Genomic DNA, 24337 nt, shown 5'->3' on the forward strand with positions numbered 1-24337 from the left:
AATCCTATAGACCAAAGTATAAAACCCAACAGTACCAGAAGAGAGTTGGATCTCATAATGGTGTATGAGAGGGTTCCCTCACGTGATTTGAGAAAAGACAACACACAAGTGGTTGAACTGAATGAAACGCCAATATCAGACACCTCAGTTGAACAAATTTATTATCTCTCTCTTTATTTCTGCTCTTCTCAATGGATTCATCCTTATTAGATACTTTAGCTAGTGCCTAGTGGGTCAAAAAGTAAGAGGGTTGTGCCCTTGTTTGTCTAAAGACTCCAAAGTGATGGGTTGTGAAGCTGAACCTGGATTTAAATCATGTAAGGGGAAATCTAGTATTTGATTACTAGGACCTACAAGTAAAGATTTCAATTCTTTGTGATCTTTAGAGGGTTAGAGTGTGAATTTCATGGGTCCCATTCAGGTGTCCATTTGAGCCTGAATCGATCAAGAACAAAAACAAAAAAGATTACTGATATGTACAAACACTAGAATTTGAAGTTCAAGTTGGATTGGGCAGGCTAGCCCAAGGGTACATAGCTTTATGTCTTCAACCCTAACCTTGCTTCAGCCCAACAAACCAAAATTCCAAAATTGGGTCAGATTGGCTTGGGTTAAACAGAATCATATTATGCTTCCGAAAGGGGTTGTCAAAAAATGAGACCGGAACCGACCGAATTCAGTAATGGTTATGATTTTTAGAAACCGTTTAAAGACCAAACCGATTGGACCAATTGTTTGGAACAAAACCCAGAAGACCGATAAAATTCAATATGGTTTTTACACTTTGTTCTTTTTTCATTTTTTTTCTTTCTCCGAGTGAGGAGACACTGAGTCTATGGTTACTTTACATGTGAAAAGGAAAAAAAAGGGCTAACATTGAAGACAACGAATAAAATTTCTAGAGTTTTGTTTAATTGTAGACAAACTTATGGTCTATGAATAATGTAAAAACTCAGGCAAAAACACAAAGTCAATGAAAACTTAGATTGATTCGGATCTGGTCTGGTCATATTTCTTAAATGTGAGTGAGTCTTCATTACTGCTAAGTCCTAACCAAGCTTCATATTTTTTTATTCGACTCAGGTGAATCACCCGAGTCATTACCTGTTTTTCCAACAATGCTATCAACTATTATGAACTTTATTTTTCATAGATTATATATTTGCACTAGATTATATTGATATTATACGTTGCCTATATGAAGACTCGTTATTTAATGTTAAATTTGGGACTGGATAGGCTGAACATGATCCAGCCCAAGTTGAGATGTTGGGCCTTATAGCTCTTTGGTCCTTTCAAATCCAAAATCTTTCACGCTTTAGGTTACTTATATCTAAGGTAAACAAGCCCAACCCAAGCACAGAACAGCTGGGCTGAGCCCCAACTCTAGCACAGCCTTGGAATCCAATTTCCAAAAGTTGGGCTTGGCTGGGTAAGGATAACCCAAATGCAATTCAAATAATTCATTTTCTCCTTTGCCTTCTTCATCCTTTTTTTTCTTTTTTTTTGGTTAGAGCCTTCTTCATCCTTGAGGCTCCCTTTGTTTTAACATAATATATGTTACAGGAATTGCTACAAAACAAAAGGAAGTTGTATTGGTGTAGAAATAATTTTACTTAAATAATGTAATAAATATCGGTCGGGAAAGAATCTTCGCAAAGTGTGGGTAAGGCTGCATAAATTATGACCCTTCTTTAGTCTCTGTTGTAGCGGGAGCCTCGTGCACTGGATACACCCTTATTACAGTAACAAAACTTAGAGGGGTTTTCTATTTTAAATTTGGGAAAAAGAACGCTAACTGGTCGCGTAGTTCCTACGCCCAAACATAGGATTGTGTGAATTTACCACTTAACCCCCAATGAAAAAAAAATATGTCACTCAGACAAATCCCCCTATGCGGCTATGCATGCTCTCATTGACTCCCACACTAGTGCAGTGCTACACGACTAGATAGCAATTCTCTTGCCCTTTAAAATTTGTGGATGGAATTTTCTAGTGCCAAAAGCCCATTGTACACCTATGATGCAATTTAAATAATTAATTTTCTCCTTTGCCTTCTTCATCCTTGAGGCTCCCTGTTTTTTAACATAATATATGTTACAAGAATCGCTACAAAACAAAAGGAAGTTGTTTGTTTTTTTTTTTTTTGAAAACAAAAGGAAATAATTTTACTTAAATAATGTAACAAATATTGGTCGGGAAAGAATCTTCACGAGTTGTGGGTAAAGCTGCATAAATTATGATCCTTCTTAGTCCCTGCTGTGGCGGGAGCATTGGGCATTGGAGACACCCTTATTATAGTAACAAATCTTGAAGGGGTTTTCTATTTTAAATTTGGGAAGAAGAATACTAATTGGTCATGTGGTTTTTGCGCCCAAACACATGGCCACGTGAATTTACCGCTCAGCCCTGAATGAAATTTGATTTTATAAATTAAATTGATTCCCAATATGACAATTAGGAACTCGACAATCAGGCAATTTCTCCACACCCACATTGAATAGAGAATCGCTTGCCTAAGGGTTTCTATGTCCTAAGATGAGTATCGGGGAAACAATGATAAAAAATATTTTATAATTTCAAATAGTTGGAGGCAAAGTAATAATGACCTTGGGTGGGTGAACCCTACTCCACAAGTTGGGATTCTTTCCCACACACTCTCTCTCTCTCCTTATGACCTTGTGGGCCTCCAATTAACGAAACTGATTCCCACATGTTGATAATTGGTGTGGCCAATGTCGGAAATCAACCCTTGCTCCCTTTAAGAAATAAATTAAGGGAGAATGTTCTCTGTGCCACAGTGCAGGCTACGCCTAGGCATATGGGCCTGCCATTCAGGGGGCAGGATGGTCATTGCGCCCACCCCCATGTGTCTAGGCATAGCCTGTGTTGTGGCATAGAGAACAGCACCCCATGAATTAATTACATCATAGCCAATAAGCAAGGAACAGGGCTTTGAACTTTGAAATGCAAGGTTTGTATTTCTATGAATACAGTAAAAATAGTATGGATGGGTGGGCAATCCCACGTTGGGATCACTATTTCTCACTTCGTTAGGGGCACGTCACATTTTGATTCTCTCTAGTGTTACATAAATAGAATTACAAATGATAGTTATTAATTTATTTATGAGTTTGTGGTTGTGGAGCTCTACTATGTTTAATGAAAGAATAAATTTAAAAAAGCATTCTTCATGATTGACCTGTAAATAAGTGACCACTAATGCTATTTAAATTCTTAGTTCTGAATCATGCATGGGCTTCACAAGTTTTATACAAGGTAGTGAAATTTGGGTTTCTCAAATATAATTATGGGAGAGGGTTCTTTACAATGTCAATGTGGGGAATCTCCAATGTCACACCAATGGCTGCACAGAAATTAGTATTATCGATATGGATCTACATGATCGAAGTAGAAGGAAAAAAAACCTCATATGTGAGAGAGCGAAAATACATTGGTATAATGGGAAGAAAAAAAAAGAATTAACGTAAAAGATATGAACAAAATAGGTTGGCTATAAAAATAGCGAAGAAACAATATCAAACAGATACCACCAAATTTGACACATGGCTAATCTAAATTGACCCCGACCTATCCATATGGTTGTCACTTTCTATATCATGTCCCACATGGCTCCAATTAGGTGGATCAATGTTGCATAGTACAACATGTATGCCACTTAATAAGAAATTTTTTTTTTGGTAAAAATTATGACTTAACATTATGAAACTAAATGATACCAGCCATGGTGTTCTTGGATTTCCCACCTATCCAAACTTTCCTTATCACACGGCATGTTAGTAGGTGTGTCACGGGTGGCTTTTCATCCCCCCCTTCCCCCCAAAAAAATAAAACGTGTGGATCAATTTTTTTGGTTTTGGTGTGAGTTTTAGGGAAAACGAAACCAAATCAATAATGACTTTTTAGTTTTGGTTCTGGCTGGACTCAGGTTTGATTCAGTTTGTGCTATTGATTTCAATTTGGTTTGTTTCGATTTGAAAACTGCGTATAAAATATTATTGGTAGGAATTGGATAGGATTTCTTAAACGAAATGGTGCTCTAACTTATAAACCGAAGTTGAACCTATAAGACACCGATTTAGGTCGGGCCGATTTGACCGGTTTGTTTTAGATTTTTGATACCCTTACATGTTAGATGGACCCAAATTTTCAAATATGACTAACAGATGGATAAGTAGAAATCAAAGAAAGATATATTGCGGTTATAATTAGATTGTGTTCGAAAATTTGATTCATTGCAAACTAGACCAAACTTAATCTATCCAAAGGTTGGAATTGATACATCAATTCAGTATCTTATAGCCAACCAACAACTGCCTAGCTCAATTGGTGAGTTGTTGTGCGTTTCATGCCCATGCTCACCAGGAGGTCTCGAGTTCGAGTCTCCTGGCTGGTACCTTAACCCCTCCCCGGTTCGATCTCACCCTCTATACAATATATATATATAAAGCTCCCAATTGGTAAAACGACCAAAATGACCTTATTTGAGAAAAAAAAAAAAAAAAAAAAAACCTGCAACTCATCTTTGAGTTCTTGAATCTGAAATGGAACAATTTCCTGCAAACAAATAGAAGATAATGGAGGGGGGCTAAAAAAAATTAAAAATTTGGGACTATTAGAACTCAGATTTGAAGCAATCAAACGGCATGAGAGTGTTGCAAGTGCAAGATATATTTTATAAATTCAAAATTCAAAATTCAAGCCATACATGTTTCCTCTAATCTGATCATCATCTAGGAATGGTGATTGCTTGAATCAGGTCGTTCTTTCCCCCCCTTGATGATGTTGATTAGAACCACTTGCCTGAGGGTCAGAAGTACCACCGCCGCCGCCGGACAAAGGGCGATACGCATTGCATGAAGCAAGCATTTCCAAGTGGCCGGCCCTCCGACGTGCCACCACTCCCACCAATGCTTGAACCAAACTGCTGGCTAGGCAAGAGAGCCATAGGGGTTGGGAAATTCATGAAATATAGTCCACTGGACATAGATCCTCTATACGTATTAGTGTTACTCATAGAAGGGAATGTCCATATGGGATCACCAGCATTCATTCCTTGGTTGTTAGGGTTAGTAACCATCCAAGTTGTTTCTGTAGATTGAAAAGGCCTCCAGATGCTGCAAATCCCCAAACCCAGAAGGGAGTTCTCCTGTGAAATAGTTTTCATATAATTGGAAGACCACCAAATTCTTCAGATTACCGATCTCAGCAGGAATTTCTCCAGACATCTGGTTCTTAGAAATGTCAAATTCACGCAAAAGTGTGAGCTTTGCAAGCTCAGGTGGGATATCTCCAGTGAAATTGTTCATAAAGAGTTCGATCTTATTGAGACGCTGCAAATTTGAAATCACTGTTGGGATCTCACTGAGAGACTGTTGGTAGACAAATCTAACGTTTCAAGGGCTTTAAGTCCAAAAATGGACAGTGGAATCACCCCCCTCAAATTAACCCCAGCCAAATAAAGCCATGTCAAGTGCTTCAAATTTCCCAAACTTCTACGAATTTCACCCTCATCGAAGTCATTCTGACCAAGGCCCAGCGAAACCAAGTTGGTTAATTTCCCAACCCAATTTGGGAATCCACCAGAAAAATAGTTAAAAGACAAATCAAGAATCTCCAAGCTTCTCAATGCTGAAAGATCTGGTGGGGTACCCTTCAGATTATTTCCTGTGAGATTGAGAACTCGAAGATTGGTGCAGTTAATCAACTCAAAAGGAAGTTCGCCAGAAATCGAATTTGATGGAAGAACAAGGGAATTCAGACTTTGGATGGAGGAGCCATTCGATGGTTTCACCGTCGGATTTGTGACCGAGCTCTCGAGTGAGTTGAAAAACACGAGCGGCGCAAGTTGCCGGCATGCGAATGCGACGTCCTCGGCCGTCGACCTTAGTGTGTCGATCCTTGATTTCTGATTCAAGAACTCATCTTCCCCAAACCCTAAACGATTTGGGGAAGATCAGTTGCAGGTTTTTTTTTTTTTTTTTTTTTTCAAGGTAAGGTCATATTGGTCGTTTTACCTTATCTAGGGGCAGAATAGTCCATCGAAGTTCAAAAACTAGGATCCGTTATCTTATAACGTCTCTGTCTAACGGCAGGGACTATAGTGGTACTTACTTTGGAAAGCAGAGGTGTACGTGGAATTAGTGAAAGTTCAGGGGGACAACTGTAAGTTTGGCTATTTTCAGGGGGCAATTTGGAAATAACCAAAAAAAAAAGAGTATCTCATACCCATTCCTAATTCCTAAATCCTTGCTCAGAGTCTAGAGACTCTAGACCACTTTATAGTGATGGATTTAAAACGAACCAACCACATGCTAGACTTTAGAATATCCGAATCGAATGATGGAGGGCACACATCCACTTGGTCAATGGGAGTATATACACAAGCATCGCAGTGAGCGGAATTTTAATTTTTTCGTAGGGATAGTGTGATAATTTCGTCCACTTCTATGTCTAGGCACAGAAGTCACCCGGACCACGCGACCAGATAGCGGAGATGATTGGACTCATTGGATTTCGGATCCCTAATCTAAACGGTTGCTTGGGAAATGGAATGTGGAGCTTCTTCGTTTGTCCGTTTGTACCTCTCCAGACCATAATGGTCTCTCCTCTCCGTGACACGTCACAAATAAAATCTTCTTTATGTAATATCATATAAACTGTTTTTCCTAAAACACCCTTTTACTCAACACGTGTCACATACGTGAGCCAGCATATTTCCACTCCTTAAAACGCCCTCTCTTTTCTCTCCTCTCATTTCTGATTTGCAAAATTCATCTTTTGGCTTAGCAGGCGCACGGAACCAACTTGCAAGCGATAGGGTTTTCTTTCTTCTCTGCCATCTAAACCCTAAAAGTAAGCCCTCTTTCTCTACCCTGCAGAGATCGATCTTACTCATTATTTCATTTCCTCTTATTTGTGGTTGTTATAGCAATTATCTCTGGTTGGGATTTCAATTTTAAGCTGCTTCTTTCTCTTTCTCTTTCTCTGTAAGTAGGTTCATCAATGGCGGAAGAGGCGATTGGCAATGGCATCGCATCGGACGTCGATTATCAGACGGGAGAAGAAGATTTGATTTCGAGGCGAGATACTGATCTTGGTAAGGATACCAAGATTTCGGAGTTGAACCGAAAGATCGCAGCGCTGGAACAGGACAATTCAGAATTGATACGTGAGAAGGGAAAGAGAGACGCAGCAATCAAGGAATTGAAGGAAGTGATCGAAGGATTAAGGACTGATGGTGCTACGATGAAGAAGGAGATCGAACAGTCCTCTGAAGACAAGAAGGCTGTGCAAGTTATCTCGGCCCGTGCTTTGGAGTTGGAAACGGAGGTCTCTCGCCTACAGCACGATCTCGTGTCCTCGATGACGGAGAGCGATGAAGCGAAGGAGGAGCTACGGAAGTTGAAAGATGCTTTACAAGAGCTTACACGGAGCAATCTGAATAAGCAGGCGAAGATCGAAGATCTTGAGAAGGAGAAAGCTTCTCTGCAGGAACGAATCGAACGTGAGGTTGCAGAGATGAAGAAATCCAAGTCGGAGAGTGAAATTCGACTCCGTGATTTGGAGGAGACAAAAGCCAAAATCATGGAAAAAGATGGAAAAATTCTTCACCTCCAGAAAGGTTTAGAAGGATTGGAATCGAAGATCGTTGAGAGTACTTCGGCCTTGCAGAAGTTGAAGAAGGAGTGGGACGAAATGGAGAAGCTGAAATCTTCTCTGGAAGAAGCTCTGAAACAATCCCAAGAGAAATTGAAGGAGACGGAGGCTAAGGCTAACCGTTTGCAGAATGAACTTGTAGAATCGGAGAAATCGGTTAGTAAATTGAAGGAGACGGAAGCGAAGGCTAACCGTTTGCAGAATGAACTAGAAGAATCGGAGAAATCGGTTAGGAAATTGAAGGAACTGAACTCCAATTGCACTGCGACGGCCAGGGAGTTAGACGCTGCGGATGCGGAGAAGGGGTCGAACGGTCTGAAGCTTCAGTGGCAAACGGCAGTGGCTTCCACCGGAACTGTTGCCGCAGCGGCGGCTATTTTGTATCTCAACTATGCCAGGCGAAGGTAGGGAGGAAAAGAGGGTAGAGACCGACATCTAATCAAAAATAAAAAAAAAAGGTGAGGGTTTCATGTTTTGACTACGATTTCGTATTGTTCTTCTGTTAAATTCTCTGATTTTTTACCTGGATTTATACCTGAGTCTAATCACAGAAGAACCGTATAGATGGAATACACTAGAAAGACGAATGAGATCATTCTTCATTTTGGTTTATTTTGACCTTTTTCCACCTTTTTTGGCAAGTTGAAAAATGAGTAGAGAGACTACCTTAGAATCTAGAGATAAAAAAGTGATATAATTGATTGATCATGTGAACCTATTCGTTATGTTTTTGACTTCTATAGCTTCAATTGGTCGTAATTTCATCATGGTTGTATGGGTTGTGAATTGTGATTCTTCTTTCCCATTCTCATCTTTTGATTGTTATTTTTTCTGTTTTCTTTTTCCTTTTTGGGTGAAAGTTCTTTTTTCCGAAGGAATCACGTAATAAGCAATTTTGTTTTGAAAATTCCAAGTTTTGGTTCTCCTTGAGTGGCAATGCAATTTGGTCCGTCTTAGAAGGTCTAAAAGGAGTTGTAGTTTCTAACCTCTGCAGTGATTATTAATCAAATAATTTTATTGGGAAAAGCGTAGTTGAGTTGGGTTGGATTAAGTTGTTGCTTATTGCCTTTGACAATGGAAAACTCTGTGATATAGTTCAACATCTCATAAGAAACTGCAGGACCCTAATCCTGTAATGTATCCGTTGTTTATTAAGTACAAATAGTAGGTTAGAAGAAGAAACCAGTAAGCTTTTAGAACAGTGATTGAAACAATAGTCAGACATTTTAGATTTGACCAAAACATCCATCTAAATTTATCATTTATCAAAAATGGTGGGCACCAAAATCAACTCTGAAAGGAAAATGCTTAAAACAAAAAAACCTAACGTCACAAGAATCTTGATGGAGGAACATTACAACATTCAATCAACTGTTCATTACCAGCTCCACTATTTAACCGGAGACATGATGCTCAGAGGAATGTTGGTTGGTATTGGAATTGTAATGCTGCTCCATGAAGATTCTTACTATTCTTTCGAAACTTGTATCCTTAAAACTATATCTTCGAAAGATTTGGTACACTGAAATTACAAGGTGTGCTACTGACTGAAGTAAGGCCTCAAATTTGACGTGTGAGTGTTACATGGACATGCTATTCTCATCCTCTCTAACTATCTTGATTGGCCTATGTGATGTGCCGCGCAGCAGAAATTCGTTGCTTATTTACCTTCTATATTTTTTCACATCCATTGCTTCCTTTTTGCAATAGAAGCAGGTTTCCTCTGTTTTTGGTGGGCAAAACCATTCCTCCATGGCTAGCTAGCTAGCTATACACCCCATGCTTTGAAGGGACTAATACTTTGTTCCCCTCCTGTTTTAAACCCTTAAAAATAAAAGGGGAAGGATTGGATACCAGCTTCTTGTTTGATTACCTATCTTTGTACGTGGCTTAACTAAGTTTCCAGCATCACAAAAAAGCCGCCCTTCAAGGAAAGTTTTTGCCCAATATCAATGGAGGAAACTTTTTCCTTTTTTGAACTTCTTTTCAACAAGTGGGTGACATAAAGGGGAAAATAGATCATGATACGGATAATGGTGGTGCCCCCTGGACAAAGGTTGAGGGATGATAGCCTCTTAGTCTGGTCTTTCCCCAGTGAAGAAAGAAAAAGAGTGGGATCTGGGAAGTGCCTGCTGGCCCGCTTTCCTTGCGTTGAGAATAGCATAATAGAAGACAGTTATCTTTCTTTACTTATAGCCGCCCACTGGTGAAGTGGCGTGAAGTTGGTCGTCTCTAGGGAGCAGGGAACGTTCAGGCTGTCAGCCCTTGGGCTGTGCAGCACACATTCCTAGGCATGCATCGAGATGTGTGCGGCATAGCTCAACTGTAGAATGCCCCCTCACCCCGGGCGAATGTCTCCCTGGAGGCACGAGCTAAATTCTGAAAGCGTTGGTGGGCGGTGGCACCACCACTTTCCCTAACGATTCTCAGGGATTTTGCTCTCTGTAATCCAACTTTTTCTTTTAGTAAAAGATAACAGTATCTTCGTAATAAGCATAGTAGGAACAAATAATACATCATCTACAAGATTTGAGCCACAATGAAACTCTTAAATTTGATTGATAAAGATAAGCTTGTCGTTATAAAATTGGTCGATTCTGCACGATTGCTCGAGTGGCTTGAGTACTTCTAGTTTCGAGTTCTCTCAGTTTTGCCAGGGATGAGATGAACACCTCTGCTTGTACTGAAACCAAGGACCAAAACATTTCTTTTTTAACCCATTCTTAATAAACCCTTTCCATCAAAGTGGTTAAGGAAGGCTATGTAATTCAACTCCCACTTGTATTCCCAGTTACTGTTGATGTGGTAACTTACATCTCACACGCCAAGCAAACGCTCTCAGTTCTTGATTTGATACCTCAAAAAGAAACTCTATGTGGTGAGTTTAAACTCTATAGAATCAATCCATGATTAATGCTACATCTAACTTCATTGCCCTAAGGAAATGACTGAGAAATCAAAATTTGGTAGAAAACTAAATTCGGAATCATCTCTTATGACCCATATGTTCTATAGACACTTTAGGTACATGCTTTTTAGTTAAAAATGGCCAGCTATCATTTCTTCAGTGTTGATATGTTTGATCAACACTCGATGACACCGTACATCCTGTTTAACAACAAAGTGCTTATGCAACAACTTACTGATCATGTGTTGTTGGAAAACCAGATTATCTCAGTATTTTTCGCATAAGAGTCGAATTGAATTCTCAATCGAAAGTATATAATCTTGAGATCTGTAATGAACCGTCATAACTAAGATGCATGAGAGACAGTCTAATAACATGTCACCATTTATGCTTTCATAGTGGAAGAGGTGGTCTTCAGTTCTTCATGCTTTCCAAGAAATGCTCCTCTAGTGAGCGGAAAAATATAACCCAAAGTAGATATCCTTGTATCTCTACATCCAGCATAGTTTGAGTAATTCATTCAACTCCAAATGTTTAACACCTTTGTATGTGAGCATGTGATCTTTTGTGCCCTTAAGGTATCTTAGTTTTTTTGTTTTCATCGCTATTCAATGTGGCGTTATTGGATTCATCGTCTGTATGTGAGCATGTGATCAACACTCAATGACACAGGCTAAACTATCTATTGTTGATGCATATGGGATACTCTGCATCTCTTATTGCTTCAACTCAGTCATCGAATATTATTTTTAGACTAGGTCTCTCACCTTTTATAGATGGTGCTATACGGACCATTATCACGTTCAATTCTGACACCCTTCAATTCCCCTCCAATCCCTCACATGGGAGCTGAAATGACCACTTACCCATTGCTTGGACACATTTCCCAAGGCAGTGGATAAGTGGTCATTTCACTCCCATGTGAGGGATTGGAGGGAATTGGAGGGTGTCAGAATTGGAGGAGATAAAAATTCGTGCTACACTTGGTTTAGAATCGTTCATTCTGAAATGTTCCAAAACTTTATCAATATAATTTCTTGGGAACAATCCTAAAGGCCTATTTGACTTGTTCTTGTGAGACTCTATACCTAAAACATAATTTCAGTCATGTCCTTCATATCGAAGTTATGTGTAAAAAATTCTTTGGTCTCATGTAGAAAATCGAAATCACTGTTCACCAAGGTAATATCATCAACATATAGAATTAAAATAATGAAACAACCACCCTTCGTCTTGATGTAGATACATTGATTTACACAATTCTCCATGAAATTAAAAGAAGTAATCGTGTAATCAATCTTTAAGTACCACTATCGATAAGCTTATTTCAATTCATATATGGATCACTTAAGCTTGCAAACTAGATGATCTCCTTTGTCCGATGAAAAACCTAAGGTTTGCCCATATATACTTCCTCCATCCGATCATCGTTTAAGAATGTCGTTTGATATCTATTTGATGCAGTTCAAGGTCAAAATGATCCGCCAATGCCATGATAATACGCATAATATCCTTTCTTGTTATTGGAGAAAATATTTCTTTATAATCTATATCTTTTTTTTTTATTATACCCTTCTGCCACTAGATAGACTTTGTATCATTTTATATTGCCTTTGAAATCTTTCTTGGTTTTGAAAACCCACCTACAACCAATGGTTATGGCTCCCTCCAGCAACTCAACAAGTTCACATATTGATTCTTTCACATCAACTCTATCTCATCCTTCATGGAATTAAGCCACAAGTTGGAGTTATGACTGTCCATGGCCTGTAAAAATGATATCGGATATTCTTCTATTTAAATATCAAAATCGCATTGTTGGAGGTATATGTAATAATTTGAAGGTATTTTCGACCATCTGATTCTAGAGAATCGTCTTAAACTCAATCGTTCGGTATCAATACCCTCATGTTGAGCAATCGATTCAACAAAAATTAATCTTCTTATGACAACTATTCATGACGAAGTTCCTTATGAGTCACAGGAAATGGATCAAATGTCATAGGTAAAGGAAACACACTTGATCTTTCACTCCCAGACGTGGAAGCAATAAATGTGGTAGCACTATCTAGAGCAGTTAATCCATTAAACTCTGTATTTTGTGTGTGCGTACTCCCATTATTATAGTCATCCTTTATAAACTTAGCGTTTCTTCACTCTATAATTTCAAGTGTATGTACGATCAATAGAATTTGTAACACTTGGACCTCTTTAGATATCTAATGAAATTTCCTTTCTTGTGAATTATACACCTCAATTTAGTTGAGCATCCCCATACACATGTTTGTTTTAAACTAGGTTTTCATTTGGTGTCTTTGGAACTGATTTCGATGGAAACCTATTCAAAATATACATGGTTGTCTTTAGAACTTCACTCCATAAAAATAAATGAATGTTAGAATTACTAATCATACTTCTAATTGTATCCATAATTGTTTGATTTCTTCTTTTAGCAACATTATTTTGATTTTGTAATCTAGGCATGGTATATTGTGCTATATACCTTGCTCGTGTAGGAATTGATCAAATGGACCAAGTCTTTGACCATACTTTGTGTACCTTTCGTAATACCCACCACCTCTATCTAACCTAGCAATTTTGATCACTTTCGTAGTTTGTTTCTCTACTTCTAATATCTCTTACCATTCGGATAAAGTGTGGGAAAATAAGGTCTACAAATACTTGTGTATGATTTCAAGTGTTTTAGTACTCTCCCTAAAACAGTTTTTGTCTTGTTGTTCTGTTTTCCCTTATTACAATCAACACAAGTATCAAAATCTACAAAATCAAGAATTCCAAGTACTCCATCATTTTTTAACCTTTAAATTCTTTCTATAGAGATATGATCTAATCTCTTCTGTCATAATTTAGAGAATTTCACATTTACAATGTTCTTTTCAGTGCCAATATTAATATATGATGACAACAAATTACTTTCAAATGCATAATCAAAATGCATTAAATACAATTCATCCACCAAAGTTCCAGAAGCAACAAATAATATTGTTCTTTAACAACTTAATAATTGTTCTAAAACATATCCATATGGTGCCAATCTAGACACCGATAATAAGTTCTTAGAAAATGACAGAATATCAAACATTTGTCTAAATCCAAAATGTAACTAGACTGTAAAATTAATCTGTAGGCACCAATCGCCTCGACTTGAGATCGCTTCCGATTTCTTGAGTAGTTATAATTCTCATTTTTCATCTTAGGCCTTGTCTCCAGAAAGCCCTGCAAAGTATTGATAATGTGAATTGTCGTTCCAGAATCAATCTGCCTGTAATAAGAATTAACTAAATTTAATTCAAAACAGACGCAAGTCTGAAACATAGTTTTCTTCTCCAACCACTTCTTGTACTTAATGCAATCTTGTTGTTGATGTGTATTGTAAGAAATTTTGTTGGGACCAAATTCTTTCGGAAGTGAGTTAGGATGAAGTACACTAGAAAAGACTATAAGATGTTTGTATATGGAGTCTTCAATTGAGCCAAAATATCACTCATTTGCATAATATATGCCCAACACCTTTAATACCATTGTATTTGATGGAGCTAGTTTTCTCAATTAGGGTCATGGCTATGGTTTTATCTAAGCTTACGAATTGGTTGTCAATTGCTTTCATGTAGGCTAATGCAGTTAGATATCTCCCATCTCTGAAAAAGAAAATGTCAGATTGAGATCCATGAGATCCATGTATTTATTCATCATCACTGTACACGCCCCCAGGATGACAAAATGAGATGTGTATAGTATTACAAACCAACAAATATATGGGAGCAATAATTATTCTAGAATAATATATACCCCATACAACCCATCCAAAGACCTAGTTTGTCAGTCCAAAATGCTTATTATGGACCAATCCAAGCCAACCAATTGCTTCTCTCTCTCTCTCGCTCTCTCTCTCTATTGGTCAATCCTCATTGTAAGTATCCCTGTAAAGCTGAACAAAAAATGTTAGACAATGAGGAGCAAGTTGTGGAAGCAAGGGACAATTCCTTTCCCTGCCTCCAGTCTTTAGCCACATCATGACCAAACACACCCAAAGATCTACCGAAACCAGAAAGAGCTAGCTTGACCCACAAACACAAAGCCTAACCCAACCTTGTTTTGGGTCTTAGAGCATCCAAATTGATTCAGATACAAGGGAAGGGGGGGTTTTTGATGATTGTAATAGCCCACATAGGATAGTTGATTTGGGTTCCCTCTAGCTATCAATTGGTGGGCCCATATTCACAATGATATAAATAGAAAAGATTGTTCAAACAGTTTGCCGCTTTAGAGGCAGAGTTAAAAATCCTGCAGCTTGGCTTGTCCCAAAGGCCCTCTTCCAATCCCATAGTTCTGGAGAGACCCTCAAGTTGTTAAGTAGATCACAAGATCTAATGGTTGAGAAATTCCAATCAAGATGATGTTGGGCCCACTATCAACTCATAAGAAATATGGTAAACCATCTTTTAGCAGTTGGGTTCAAAGTTAAGAGTTAAAACCATAGGAATTACATATCCCAGGAATCAAACTTGTGCAAAGTTTTCCGTTTTAAAGATTGATTTCTAGAGGATTGCTTTTATCTTTTTCTTTACAGAGAGAAGGAAGAACAAGAGCTGAGCAAAGAAGCAAAGCAAAGGCAGTATATGAAGTATACTACTACATAGAAGAGATTAAAAATGAGAGCTCCTTGCCTTGATTTCCAAGTTACCTACTTTACAACTGCAAGAAAACCCTTTGAGATCCACAATCACCTTTGGAAGAAAAGAACAAAGGCATTCTTACATGTCCTCTCTATAAGGCTCCATACCTGGAACCCTTCATTCTGTGCCCTCCTGAGTTCTCTTCTTCACATTCCATCTATAAGGTCCTAAAGCCCCTACTTCCCCTTTGAACACCTTCTCAGTGCACACATAGTACTAATGGCAGGCCTAAAGCCCGTTGCAACCGGACTCTTGTTCCTCAATCTCTGCATGTACATTGTTGTGGCAGCAATTGGAGGTTGGGCCCTCAATAGAGCAATCGACCACGGCTTCATCATCGGTAAATTATCATCCTAGCTTTTTGTTACTGGGTTGATGCCTAACAAGTTTGCTAGTCTCAGCCATCTTTTCGAACATGTCATGGTATGCAGATGTCAATAAATTTTACCTACAGAGGTTTAAATTAGTGGACTGGTACTCCATCCATATGGAAGACAAAGACACAAGGTAGCAGTTCAGCTCCCTTTTGCCCATATGGTTGGGACTGGCTGGTCTAATGGTCTAAGTCCTGACCTGAGCTTGGATAGCCCCTAACTCAGCCCAAAACCCAGCCTATTTATAGTTCTAGTCATCATGCTCATGCAGGTTGAAGGGCTCAGCACCCATGAGATCTCATTAACTCAAATATCCAAATCTTTTATAGTTTTTCTCTTGTCTCTGCTTCGAAAAGAGCATAATTTGATCTATGAAAGTTGATTTGAAACTCATTGAATGCTGACTTTACATAAAAGTGATAATTTCAAAATCAATCTATTTACTTTCATATAAGTTCATCTACTCTTCTCCCCCTATGTTACATGTTGCTCATATGTTTAATCCATGGGAAATGCAGGACCTGACCTTGTCCTTCCAGCTCATTTTGCTCCCATTTACTTTCCAATGGGAAACGCTGCCACCGGCTTCTTTGTGGTGTTTGCCTTGATTGCCTCTGTTGTAGGTGGTGCATCAGCCATAGCTGGTGTTCACCACATTCGGACATGGGATGCTGAGAGCTTACCTTCTGCAGCATCAGTTGCTATTGTTGCTTGGACTCTTACTCTTCTTGCCATGGGGTATGTTTTCTTCTTTCAATTATGGTTTTGGCAGATGTACTTGCACAGTATAGCTTACAAGCAATTATTTCCAAGACTAGTTCCAATATAGTTGTCATGAAAGAATTTCAATCAGGTTTAGAATTTTTTCCTACTGTTCAAAGGTTTACTTTACCCTGTTATATGTGTAGCTTGGCTTGTAAAGAAATTGAGAAACACATCAGGAATGCACGCTTGGTACGTGTTCCACCAGCATTCTTCTCCCTTATTTTTTTCTTCAATTAATTTAGAAGATGAAAGGTTTCCTTTGTATGTGGATCAATGAGAATAGTACTTTGTTTTGTTGATTCTTGCAGAGAACAATGGAAGCATTCTTAATTATCCTTTCGGCAACACAGCTGTTCTATATTTTGGCTATTCATGAAGCCTCAAATATCAGGAGGAGGAACTGAGAGTTGATTTGTGTGGAAAATGTGTTGTTTGCGGACATTTATTTTTCTTTTTTTGTTGTGCAGATTGTTGTGCGGTTGTGTTTGATTGGATATGTTGTAACCAATAAAGGAAATTAATGTAAAGGAGGCCTTTTATGAGTGATTTCTCAGTTATTTAAGGAAGTTCAGATGGTGTACATCCATATCAACATAGTGTTTTTTATGGATCAATGGTTCAGAATCTTAATTTGTCTTAAAGCTTTTAATTGACTTGAGAAAGTAGTGGTGCCTTTTAACAGTAGTTTCATTTTTATTCCTCTTTTCCTTTGCCTATGCTTATATTTCAACCAAAAAAAATTTGGATGAATTATCATAAAAGCGAAAGAAAATTGTATTAATATAATTTTACTGAAGCACAATATAAATGATACTCATTCTAATTTCTAGATGTTTTACAATTAACTTTTAAAAAAAAAAAAAGGAAAAAGATGATGGTATCTTTCTTAATGATACAATTGCCATTACCAGGGACTAATATAAGATTAACAAGTAATAAATTTTACAATTTAACCAATTTATTACATTTTACAAGCCTCAGACAACCAATTTCTTGATTGCCATGCCAAGGGCAGCTACCAGAACCATTACAGAGGTTCATTCTCTGCTCCTTCTAGCTCTTCTCCATGACCAACAAAATCCAAACAATCTACAAGTTCCAAATGTATCCTTTATTATTTTGGGGAAACAAAAAAATATTCAATTTCATAGGCCCCCCCCCCCCATCTCTTCCCAAACAAGAAAACAAAATTAGAAAACAAAATTTACATGGTACTACTATGCAATGTGAAATTACCTTCTGTAGTAAATTGTTTCCGCAACAAATACTTAATGAGCCTGCCATTGTAAGCAGGCAGTTAACCATGTATTCTAAATCAGACATAAGCCACAGTGTCCAGTAAATGGATGAACCAACATAATAATACGCATGCATCAAACATATTTAGCAACTCATCATTGAGCCATACCAATAACAGAAATGAATTTCATTACTAGTCTCATCAAAAAGGAGCAAACACTTTACAGAAGCACACTAATGAACATTGAGTGTCTGTCTTAAAAAAATAAAATGAATATTGGTCCAAGAAAACAAAGCCCATCATAAAGCACAGGCACTTTGCCAAGGTAGCAAGTTCAAGCTGCCAATTAACCATGAAACTACCTTACTAACAGTGTTCAATTAATTAGCTCACTTGTCTATTATTACTCCAAAGAAAAGTTGAAGGCAACATTATCACAAGGAACAAATTTTATTTAAAATCATCTTCAAGCAGTGACATCCCTTCCCAGACTTGCTCCATAAACTTCATCAATAAATTCCATTATGAAGCCCCCAGCGTCCCTCTCTGTTGGCATCAAAGAAAACCAGTGGAAATCAAACATAAATTAAATCAATAGTAAATTACTGAAACAATCGCATGTTGTAGGATGCATAAGAAAATGAACCAAGTTTATGGAATCTTTTTCACATTTTCGACCTGAAGACTAAGAGGTTTAAAGGAGAACATTCACACCAGTTCCAATGCAAAAATGTCCTATATGGGATTTATTCCTTCCAAGTCTAAATTAGTTACATTAAGCACTTCAAATCTTAGAGTTCAAAGAGAGTAGCAGAGAAAATTTTAAACCACTTGTAAATAATAAAGAGGAGGTATAACAGTTTCAAAACTCAAAACTTAAGACATGAACTTATGTAAATGGGAATATTAATTAATTTTTCATTTTAAAACATAAAGATACACTTATTTTTTTTATTTTTGAGAATTGAGATACTTAAACACATGATTTTTTGTCTTTGCACTCGAAATAACCATGATTTGCACCAAACTAATTATATATAATTGAAGTGCCACCATCTATTTATCATTCAGATGTGTTTCTTGGGCTTAATCTAATCCTTCTTGATGGGATAAAATATTGCTAAATGAAGCACATGCTGATCATGGCAATGTCTATTGAAGATAAGAACTAGGTGAAAGTAAGGAATTTTCATTCTGAACTTCCTTCAAAACATTCATTGTATCCAAGCATATCTGCAGTTGGCAGTTTAGATCCCAAAAACAATTCAGTATCACAGGCCCAAGAATGCCGAATAATATTTCCTGCATTGTAAATAAGATTCTGATGTATACTTTGGTAAACCTCTCAATCAGGAAAGGGACCCAACCACCCAAAAAAAAACCCAGAAACACATGAGATGGGGTCCAAGGCTTGACAGGCTTCGGAACTGCCAGCAGTGGCTCTACCCACCATCCTTCAAGGTCACCTCCCACAGAACGATAATATGAGGGACTCTTCTCATCACTACTTTGGCAAAAACCCCTATAACCCTGCAGATGTTGTTCCTAATATTTCAGACTGCCTTGCAAATGTCCTTGTATAAAAAGCCAAAATCCCTCTCCTTTAAATATTCCTCTTCCCAACACCCCCTTGGAGGGGAAGCTAAAAATCAATCCTTAAAATGTTGAAGTAAATTCTTATCCCCGATGCCCTTTATAATGTGTCACACACCAGTGAAACCTGTGCTGAATAGGCAAATCTATATGAACCAAGTCCCTCCATGTCCTGATATAATCAAATGGATCTGACTCCTATACTCACACCTGTACCTGAACAACATCTCATAGACTCCCAGTCCCTCCATGTCCTGATATAATCAAATGGATCTGACTCCTATACTCACACCTGTACCTGAACAACATCTCACAGACTCCCAAGGAACTCACAATGAAGAAGTAGGTTGTTAGCAGATCCACTCCATTTGCAAAAAGAACCATCTAATATGTGCCAGGGAGAAGGCATTGAGTGAGAGATTGCACAGCAGATAGAGAATATTTATTTTAGAATCCAAGGATTAAAATCAAGGCCCTCTAATGTCGTTGGCTGTTTGTAGGAAAAATAGCAATCTTCTCAACGCCTACAAGAACTTGAACTCGCCTCAATAATTCAGTTAGCATCTTATGATATTCTAAACTCAAATTTTGAAGAAAAGAAAAAAGGGCGGCAGACGGGAGAACCCGTTTTCTTCCTGAAAAGTTTAGAGAAGATTGTATTATACTGCACTTTTGACTTCTAAACCAGTAGCTGACAAGTAGGTCTACTTCATGAAAAGCTGATGCACCCTAGGAAGTCGGTATTAGAAATTAAACAACATATTTATTTTTTTCCATTTTGAATGGATAACAGAATTTACAGAAATATTTTACTGGCCAGATGGCCAAAAAATAAAACTTTACAGAAGACAGACAAAAAATACACTGCCCACAAAAACATCAGCAACGGTGCAGCACCAACTTTCACATAAGTGATCTAACAACAGTCCACTGGATAAGGCCATGTGCTCTACATGTTCTTTAAGGCTCCAAAATTTCCCATAGGAGTGAGGTTGCAGTCTAATGATTAAACTATATGCAGGAGAATTGGGGTTCTAGTATATCTTATTTAAAGACGAGTCATGATTTATGAAGTATGATGCTGGGCAATCATGAGAAAACCGAAAAACAGAAAAAATCGAGAGAATTAGAGCACAAATGATATGGGGATGTCGAGATTGATGAATGGAAAGTTTAGGAGTTGTAAAATTACAAATTCTTTCATTTAAAGGAGAATTGATAGAGATTGTTTGTTCATCTTATAAAAAAATTTCCCCACCAATGTTAAAAAATTATTCTCATGAGGTTAGAAGCTTTAAAAGGAGGTAATGAAGGCTAAAAGAAAATTAAATGAGGTATCAGAAAGTTTTGCAGATGTAAAATTTTTTTTGAAAAAAAACATAGTTCTAGATTGAGTAGAATATACAACATACAGGCACCTACTATATAGCTGGAATAAGAATTGAGTAACATGGGTAATTCTTACAAAGGGCATCAGGGATGTACTCATAAAGTAATAATAAAAAAATAGTGAAACTATGAGTGATTTTTTTTTAAAGAAAACTATAATGATGTGAATTCACATAGTTCATGATGTTAAAAACAATGGAAAGAGTTGATATTCTGCCCCTTCGAGAGAATTTAGTGGCTACTCCTTCAAGAAAATATCCTCACCCAAGATAGTTTCTCTGCCACAGAGCAGTAAGACAATGTTACCAATACTTCAATATGTGTAAGGAGGGAATAAAACCATCTGAACTATTATTTAAAAATCTAGTTCTAGCTATTCTTTTTCTATAATGTCATAGACACTGTTACCAGTACTTCAGTATGTGATAAACTTTATAGCTTACACACAACGGAAATAAATGTCATATATCTATAATGTAAATATATTCTGTTACTTCATCACCACTCCCACCCACCCCACCCCACCCCAACCCCGGAAAAAGAAAAAAAAAACTATGATATTTATAGTTCGATGTGCAATTACATAACAACAAACATCTTAATTCCTCCAGCTTAATTGAATTCTATTAGCATTTAGGTAGGAATTTCTTCTCTTTTTCCCCCTATTGTTTGCTCTCAATATTTATGTATGAAAATTGTTTGATCTTGAAAGTAGAATCACATTTTGCATATAATTCCGAACTCATTCCAATCACATATAGAACTAACTAATAACCATTTGAATTTGAATCCATCATACCAGTTGTCTAGTAATCAGATGGACAAGCAAGCAATATAAAAATGTAATATCATGAGGAGTGCATCTACAACACCAATAAAAAGTAGTCTATCAGTGCAGATAACCTTCAGCAATCCCAAGCAAGAATTTCCAAGACAGAGCATAGAGAGTTCATCAAGTTAAAAAAATGATTAGGGAGATCTTAATTATAAGAAGGAACATGTTCCTTAAATAGTTCTTATTCACCTGGTCTTATCTGTCTGTGCCTCTCAGAACATCAAATATGCCACAGCAACTATTCCAAGAAGTCCTCTCTACTGGTGGAGGAGGAATCGCACCCAACAGTGGCTGCAGAAATTTTGGAAATAGGAAAATACAACAGTTAGTTTCATTCTTGATAAATATAAATGAAGATATCAAAGGGTTAAAAACAAATCCAAATCCAACCACAACTATAAAACTGCCCTTTTTTCATTATTAAAAGTTGCTGACCTGGTTTTCTGAGCTTTCTGGAATCGCAGGCTCTTTGGGTAGTTCAGCACTTCCAGAACCACTAGTTTCAATAATTGGAGCATCAGAATATTGCAACATTCTATCCTCATTTTTTGTTGCCGTCGAATCAATCAAATCTGATGCCTCAGCAGCTTCGTTTGACAGTGGCAATGATATCTCTTCCTTATCCTTCGATTCCAAACCAATCTTATTAGAAACCCCAGCATCCACAACCGTAGTGGATACAGAAGCCTGAATCACCTCCTCAATCAAGGACACGACTGGCTCACAAGAGTCAACAGCAGGTGCAGCTTCCATAACTGAACCATCACTCTTCTTTTCTGCCTCTTCCAACTTTTCTGCCAAATCAACATTGGGCACAGTGTCCATAACTGAATTAGCACTCTTCTCCTCCACCAATTCCTCTGCCGAATAAACAACAGGCACAGTTTCCTTGACTGAACCACCACTCTTCTCCTCTTCTTCCATCTTCTCTGATTCCATTACCCCTGAATTCTTATCCTCCAATCGAGATTCCTCATTGGAACTGCTACTACTACTACTACTACTAGAGCTACCAGCATCTGGCCCAACAGACTCCTCAATATTGACATCCTTGTCAGGCCTCAACTCCCTCGCAACCTGAATGTCCTCAATAACCTCACTGTCCTCCGGCTTCAACTCCCCAGCAATCTCAATATCCTGAACAACCTCCGCCTCCTCCTGCAGCTTCTGCTTTCTTTTCGCTTCGCCATTGCTGGCGCCATTTTCGAAAGAAACTTCCATGCCTTTAAATGTGAGGACGAAAACCGATGCAGAAGTAACAGAATCCTTACCCTTCCTATCGACTTCGCTCTGTACTTCTTTCCCCGTTAATTGCCGAATGTCTAGGTCTGATTTAGGTGGGCTGATTTCACCTCCATCACTGTCTTTCCCATCATTCTTTTTCCCATCCCTAATCCTTAACGCTAATCGGATAAACGAACAAAGCAAAAAATCAATCGAAAAGGCTAAAAATTTGAGCAACAGAAAGAAACCCACAAAGCAAAAATAAAGAAAAAACGAAAAGCGATAGAAAGAGAGAATGTGGATTCGATTTAGATAGAGAGGAAACTACTGGCAAGAACATACCCTGTGGAGAGTTAGGTGTTGAATGGCCGTTGGCGGGCTTTCCCTTCTTTTTCTTCTTTCCCTTTCGCTTCTTTGAATGATTTGATGGCATGATTGATTACTGTGGGGTCTTGTGTGTTTCTCAAGTGTGAAACTGATGGTGGTGAATTCCTCTTCTTGACACTCTGTAAATGGGCCCTGCAAGCTATCTCTGTTTCTCTAGTATTTCTTTATTGCGTTTGCTTTGAAATCAAGAAGAAGAGTCTTTAATCCTTTATCTACAGATCTAGAACAGTAGAAGAGGGAAAGGCAAAGAAGGGAATTCTTTGGGTTTTCCAAAGTATGAAGTTGAAGTGACGGGTCGTATTTATGAATATTGAATCTCTGAGGGCGGGAGTTTAGGAAGTGAAACGGCTGAGAGAGAGTAGTTAGCCACTTACCCATTTATAATGTGTGTGTGTGAGAGAGAGAGAGAGAGAGAGAAAGAGAGTTAGCCAACCCAGGTCTTCTCAGTTTTCTCTATCTGGGTAAATGTGATACGTGATAAGGCAATCTGGTTGTTCATTGAAACAAATTTTTATGATTTTAAGGCCGTTGCTTCAACTACCTCTCCATTCAACTGTGATTCTTTGCTGATGATTCAAGATGGATAAAGATAGATTTTTTGGTTTCTAAACCCCCTAAAATATAGAGGAAAATGAAGGCTGGATTGCTGGAATTAGTGTTTCTGATGGAGACTTTTTCTCAACAAATACTATCTAGCTTTGCCCCTCCATGGGAGTGAGTTGGTTGTAGGAGAGTCAGACACCCCCTTGGTATTACAAATACCAATGACAAGGACTAGATAATGATGGTTAACCTTTTGGGATTGGTGTGTGGTTTGTGTGATTACACTTTCATCAAAAAAAAAAACGACTTGATAATGATGATACGTAGAAATTCCTTGGTCCCCTAAACTAAACTTAGATTAGGGTATAAAAGGATTTTCAAAAATAATTTGAAAATAACATTGTTATGTCATTATCAAAAGGTGTAATTCATATGCATATTTTTTGTATACATATGTGAAATGATATTGGTACCTTCATTAGGAAAAAATTGTGTATCGTATTAAAATGATAAAGAAAATAATATTATAAATTATTTAACACATTGAGAAGTGTTATTAAGAAAATATCTTTTTTTAAATACCTAAATTACTACCAATGACACATCTATTAATCTATAGGTGTATTTAGAAATTGACACCTTATTTTGATTGCTCTTTGTGGTATTCCCAAAAGTTTTTTTTTTTTTTTTTTTTTTTTTTTG

At 37.7% G+C, this 24337-nt stretch overlaps 3 protein-coding genes across 5 annotated transcripts; 2 read left to right on the top strand and 1 right to left on the bottom strand.

Moving 5' to 3' along the window:
• The first annotated feature begins 6860 nt into the window (after positions 1-6860).
• LOC122652251 (peroxisomal and mitochondrial division factor 1-like) lies at positions 6861-8292 on the top strand. Its single transcript, XM_043845941.1, has 3 exons — positions 6861-6876; positions 7019-7567; positions 7694-8292. The coding sequence occupies exons 2-3, from the start codon at positions 7027-7029 to the stop codon at positions 8086-8088; spliced, it is 936 nt and encodes a 311-aa protein (XP_043701876.1). The 5' UTR covers positions 6861-6876; positions 7019-7026; the 3' UTR covers positions 8089-8292.
• A 7091-nt stretch (positions 8293-15383) lies between these two features.
• Positions 15384-17038, top strand: LOC122652231 (membrane protein PM19L-like). The gene is made up of 4 exons (XM_043845917.1): positions 15384-15625; positions 16178-16397; positions 16568-16613; positions 16733-17038. Exons 1-4 carry the CDS (start codon positions 15505-15507, stop codon positions 16826-16828), a joined length of 483 nt encoding a protein of 160 aa, XP_043701852.1. The 5' UTR covers positions 15384-15504; the 3' UTR covers positions 16829-17038.
• A 799-nt stretch (positions 17039-17837) lies between these two features.
• On the bottom strand, positions 17838-22759 carry LOC122652807 (serrate RNA effector molecule homolog). Of its 3 annotated transcripts, XM_043846671.1 has the most exons (4): positions 21917-22759; positions 21671-21772; positions 19158-19163; positions 18154-18206 (listed from the first exon to the last, which is right to left on the bottom strand). In XM_043846671.1, exons 1-2 carry the CDS (start codon positions 22700-22702, stop codon positions 21677-21679), a joined length of 882 nt encoding a protein of 293 aa, XP_043702606.1. In that variant the 5' UTR covers positions 22703-22759; the 3' UTR covers positions 18154-18206; positions 19158-19163; positions 21671-21676. The 3 variants fall into 3 exon arrangements, with proteins under 3 accessions (XP_043702604.1, XP_043702606.1, XP_043702605.1); XM_043846669.1 differs by lacking the exon at positions 19158-19163 and having other exon boundaries at positions 17838-18210; XM_043846670.1 differs by lacking the exons at positions 18154-18206; positions 19158-19163 and adding an exon at positions 19933-19976.
• Positions 22760-24337: the final 1578 nt, after the last annotated feature.

This window comes from Telopea speciosissima, chromosome 2 (assembly GCF_018873765.1).
Source record: "Telopea speciosissima isolate NSW1024214 ecotype Mountain lineage chromosome 2, Tspe_v1, whole genome shotgun sequence".
NCBI classification, from domain to species: Eukaryota; Viridiplantae; Streptophyta; class Magnoliopsida; order Proteales; family Proteaceae; genus Telopea; species Telopea speciosissima.

What these genes read in the sequence shown, in the direction of transcription:
- LOC122652251 (XM_043845941.1), top strand. Translation starts at nt 7,027, where the DNA reads ATGGCGGAAGAGGCGATTGGCAATGGCATCGCATCGGACGTCGATTAT. An exon ending in GAAATCCAAGTCGGAGAGTG is followed by an intron (nt 7,568 to 7,693) that starts AAATTCGACTCC and finishes CTTCGGCCTTGC; the next exon opens with AGAAGTTGAAGAAGGAGTGG.
- LOC122652231 (XM_043845917.1), top strand. Translation starts at nt 15,505, where the DNA reads ATGGCAGGCCTAAAGCCCGTTGCAACCGGACTCTTGTTCCTCAATCTC. An exon ending in CGACCACGGCTTCATCATCG is followed by an intron (nt 15,626 to 16,177) that starts GTAAATTATCAT and finishes TGGGAAATGCAG; the next exon opens with GACCTGACCTTGTCCTTCCA. An exon ending in CTTACTCTTCTTGCCATGGG is followed by an intron (nt 16,398 to 16,567) that starts GTATGTTTTCTT and finishes TTATATGTGTAG; the next exon opens with CTTGGCTTGTAAAGAAATTG.
- LOC122652807 (XM_043846669.1), bottom strand. Translation starts at nt 22,702, where the DNA reads ATGGAAGTTTCTTTCGAAAATGGCGCCAGCAATGGCGAAGCGAAAAGA. An exon ending in CAGAAAGCTCAGAAAACCAG is followed by an intron (nt 21,773 to 21,916) that starts GTCAGCAACTTT and finishes AAATTTCTGCAG; the next exon opens with CCACTGTTGGGTGCGATTCC.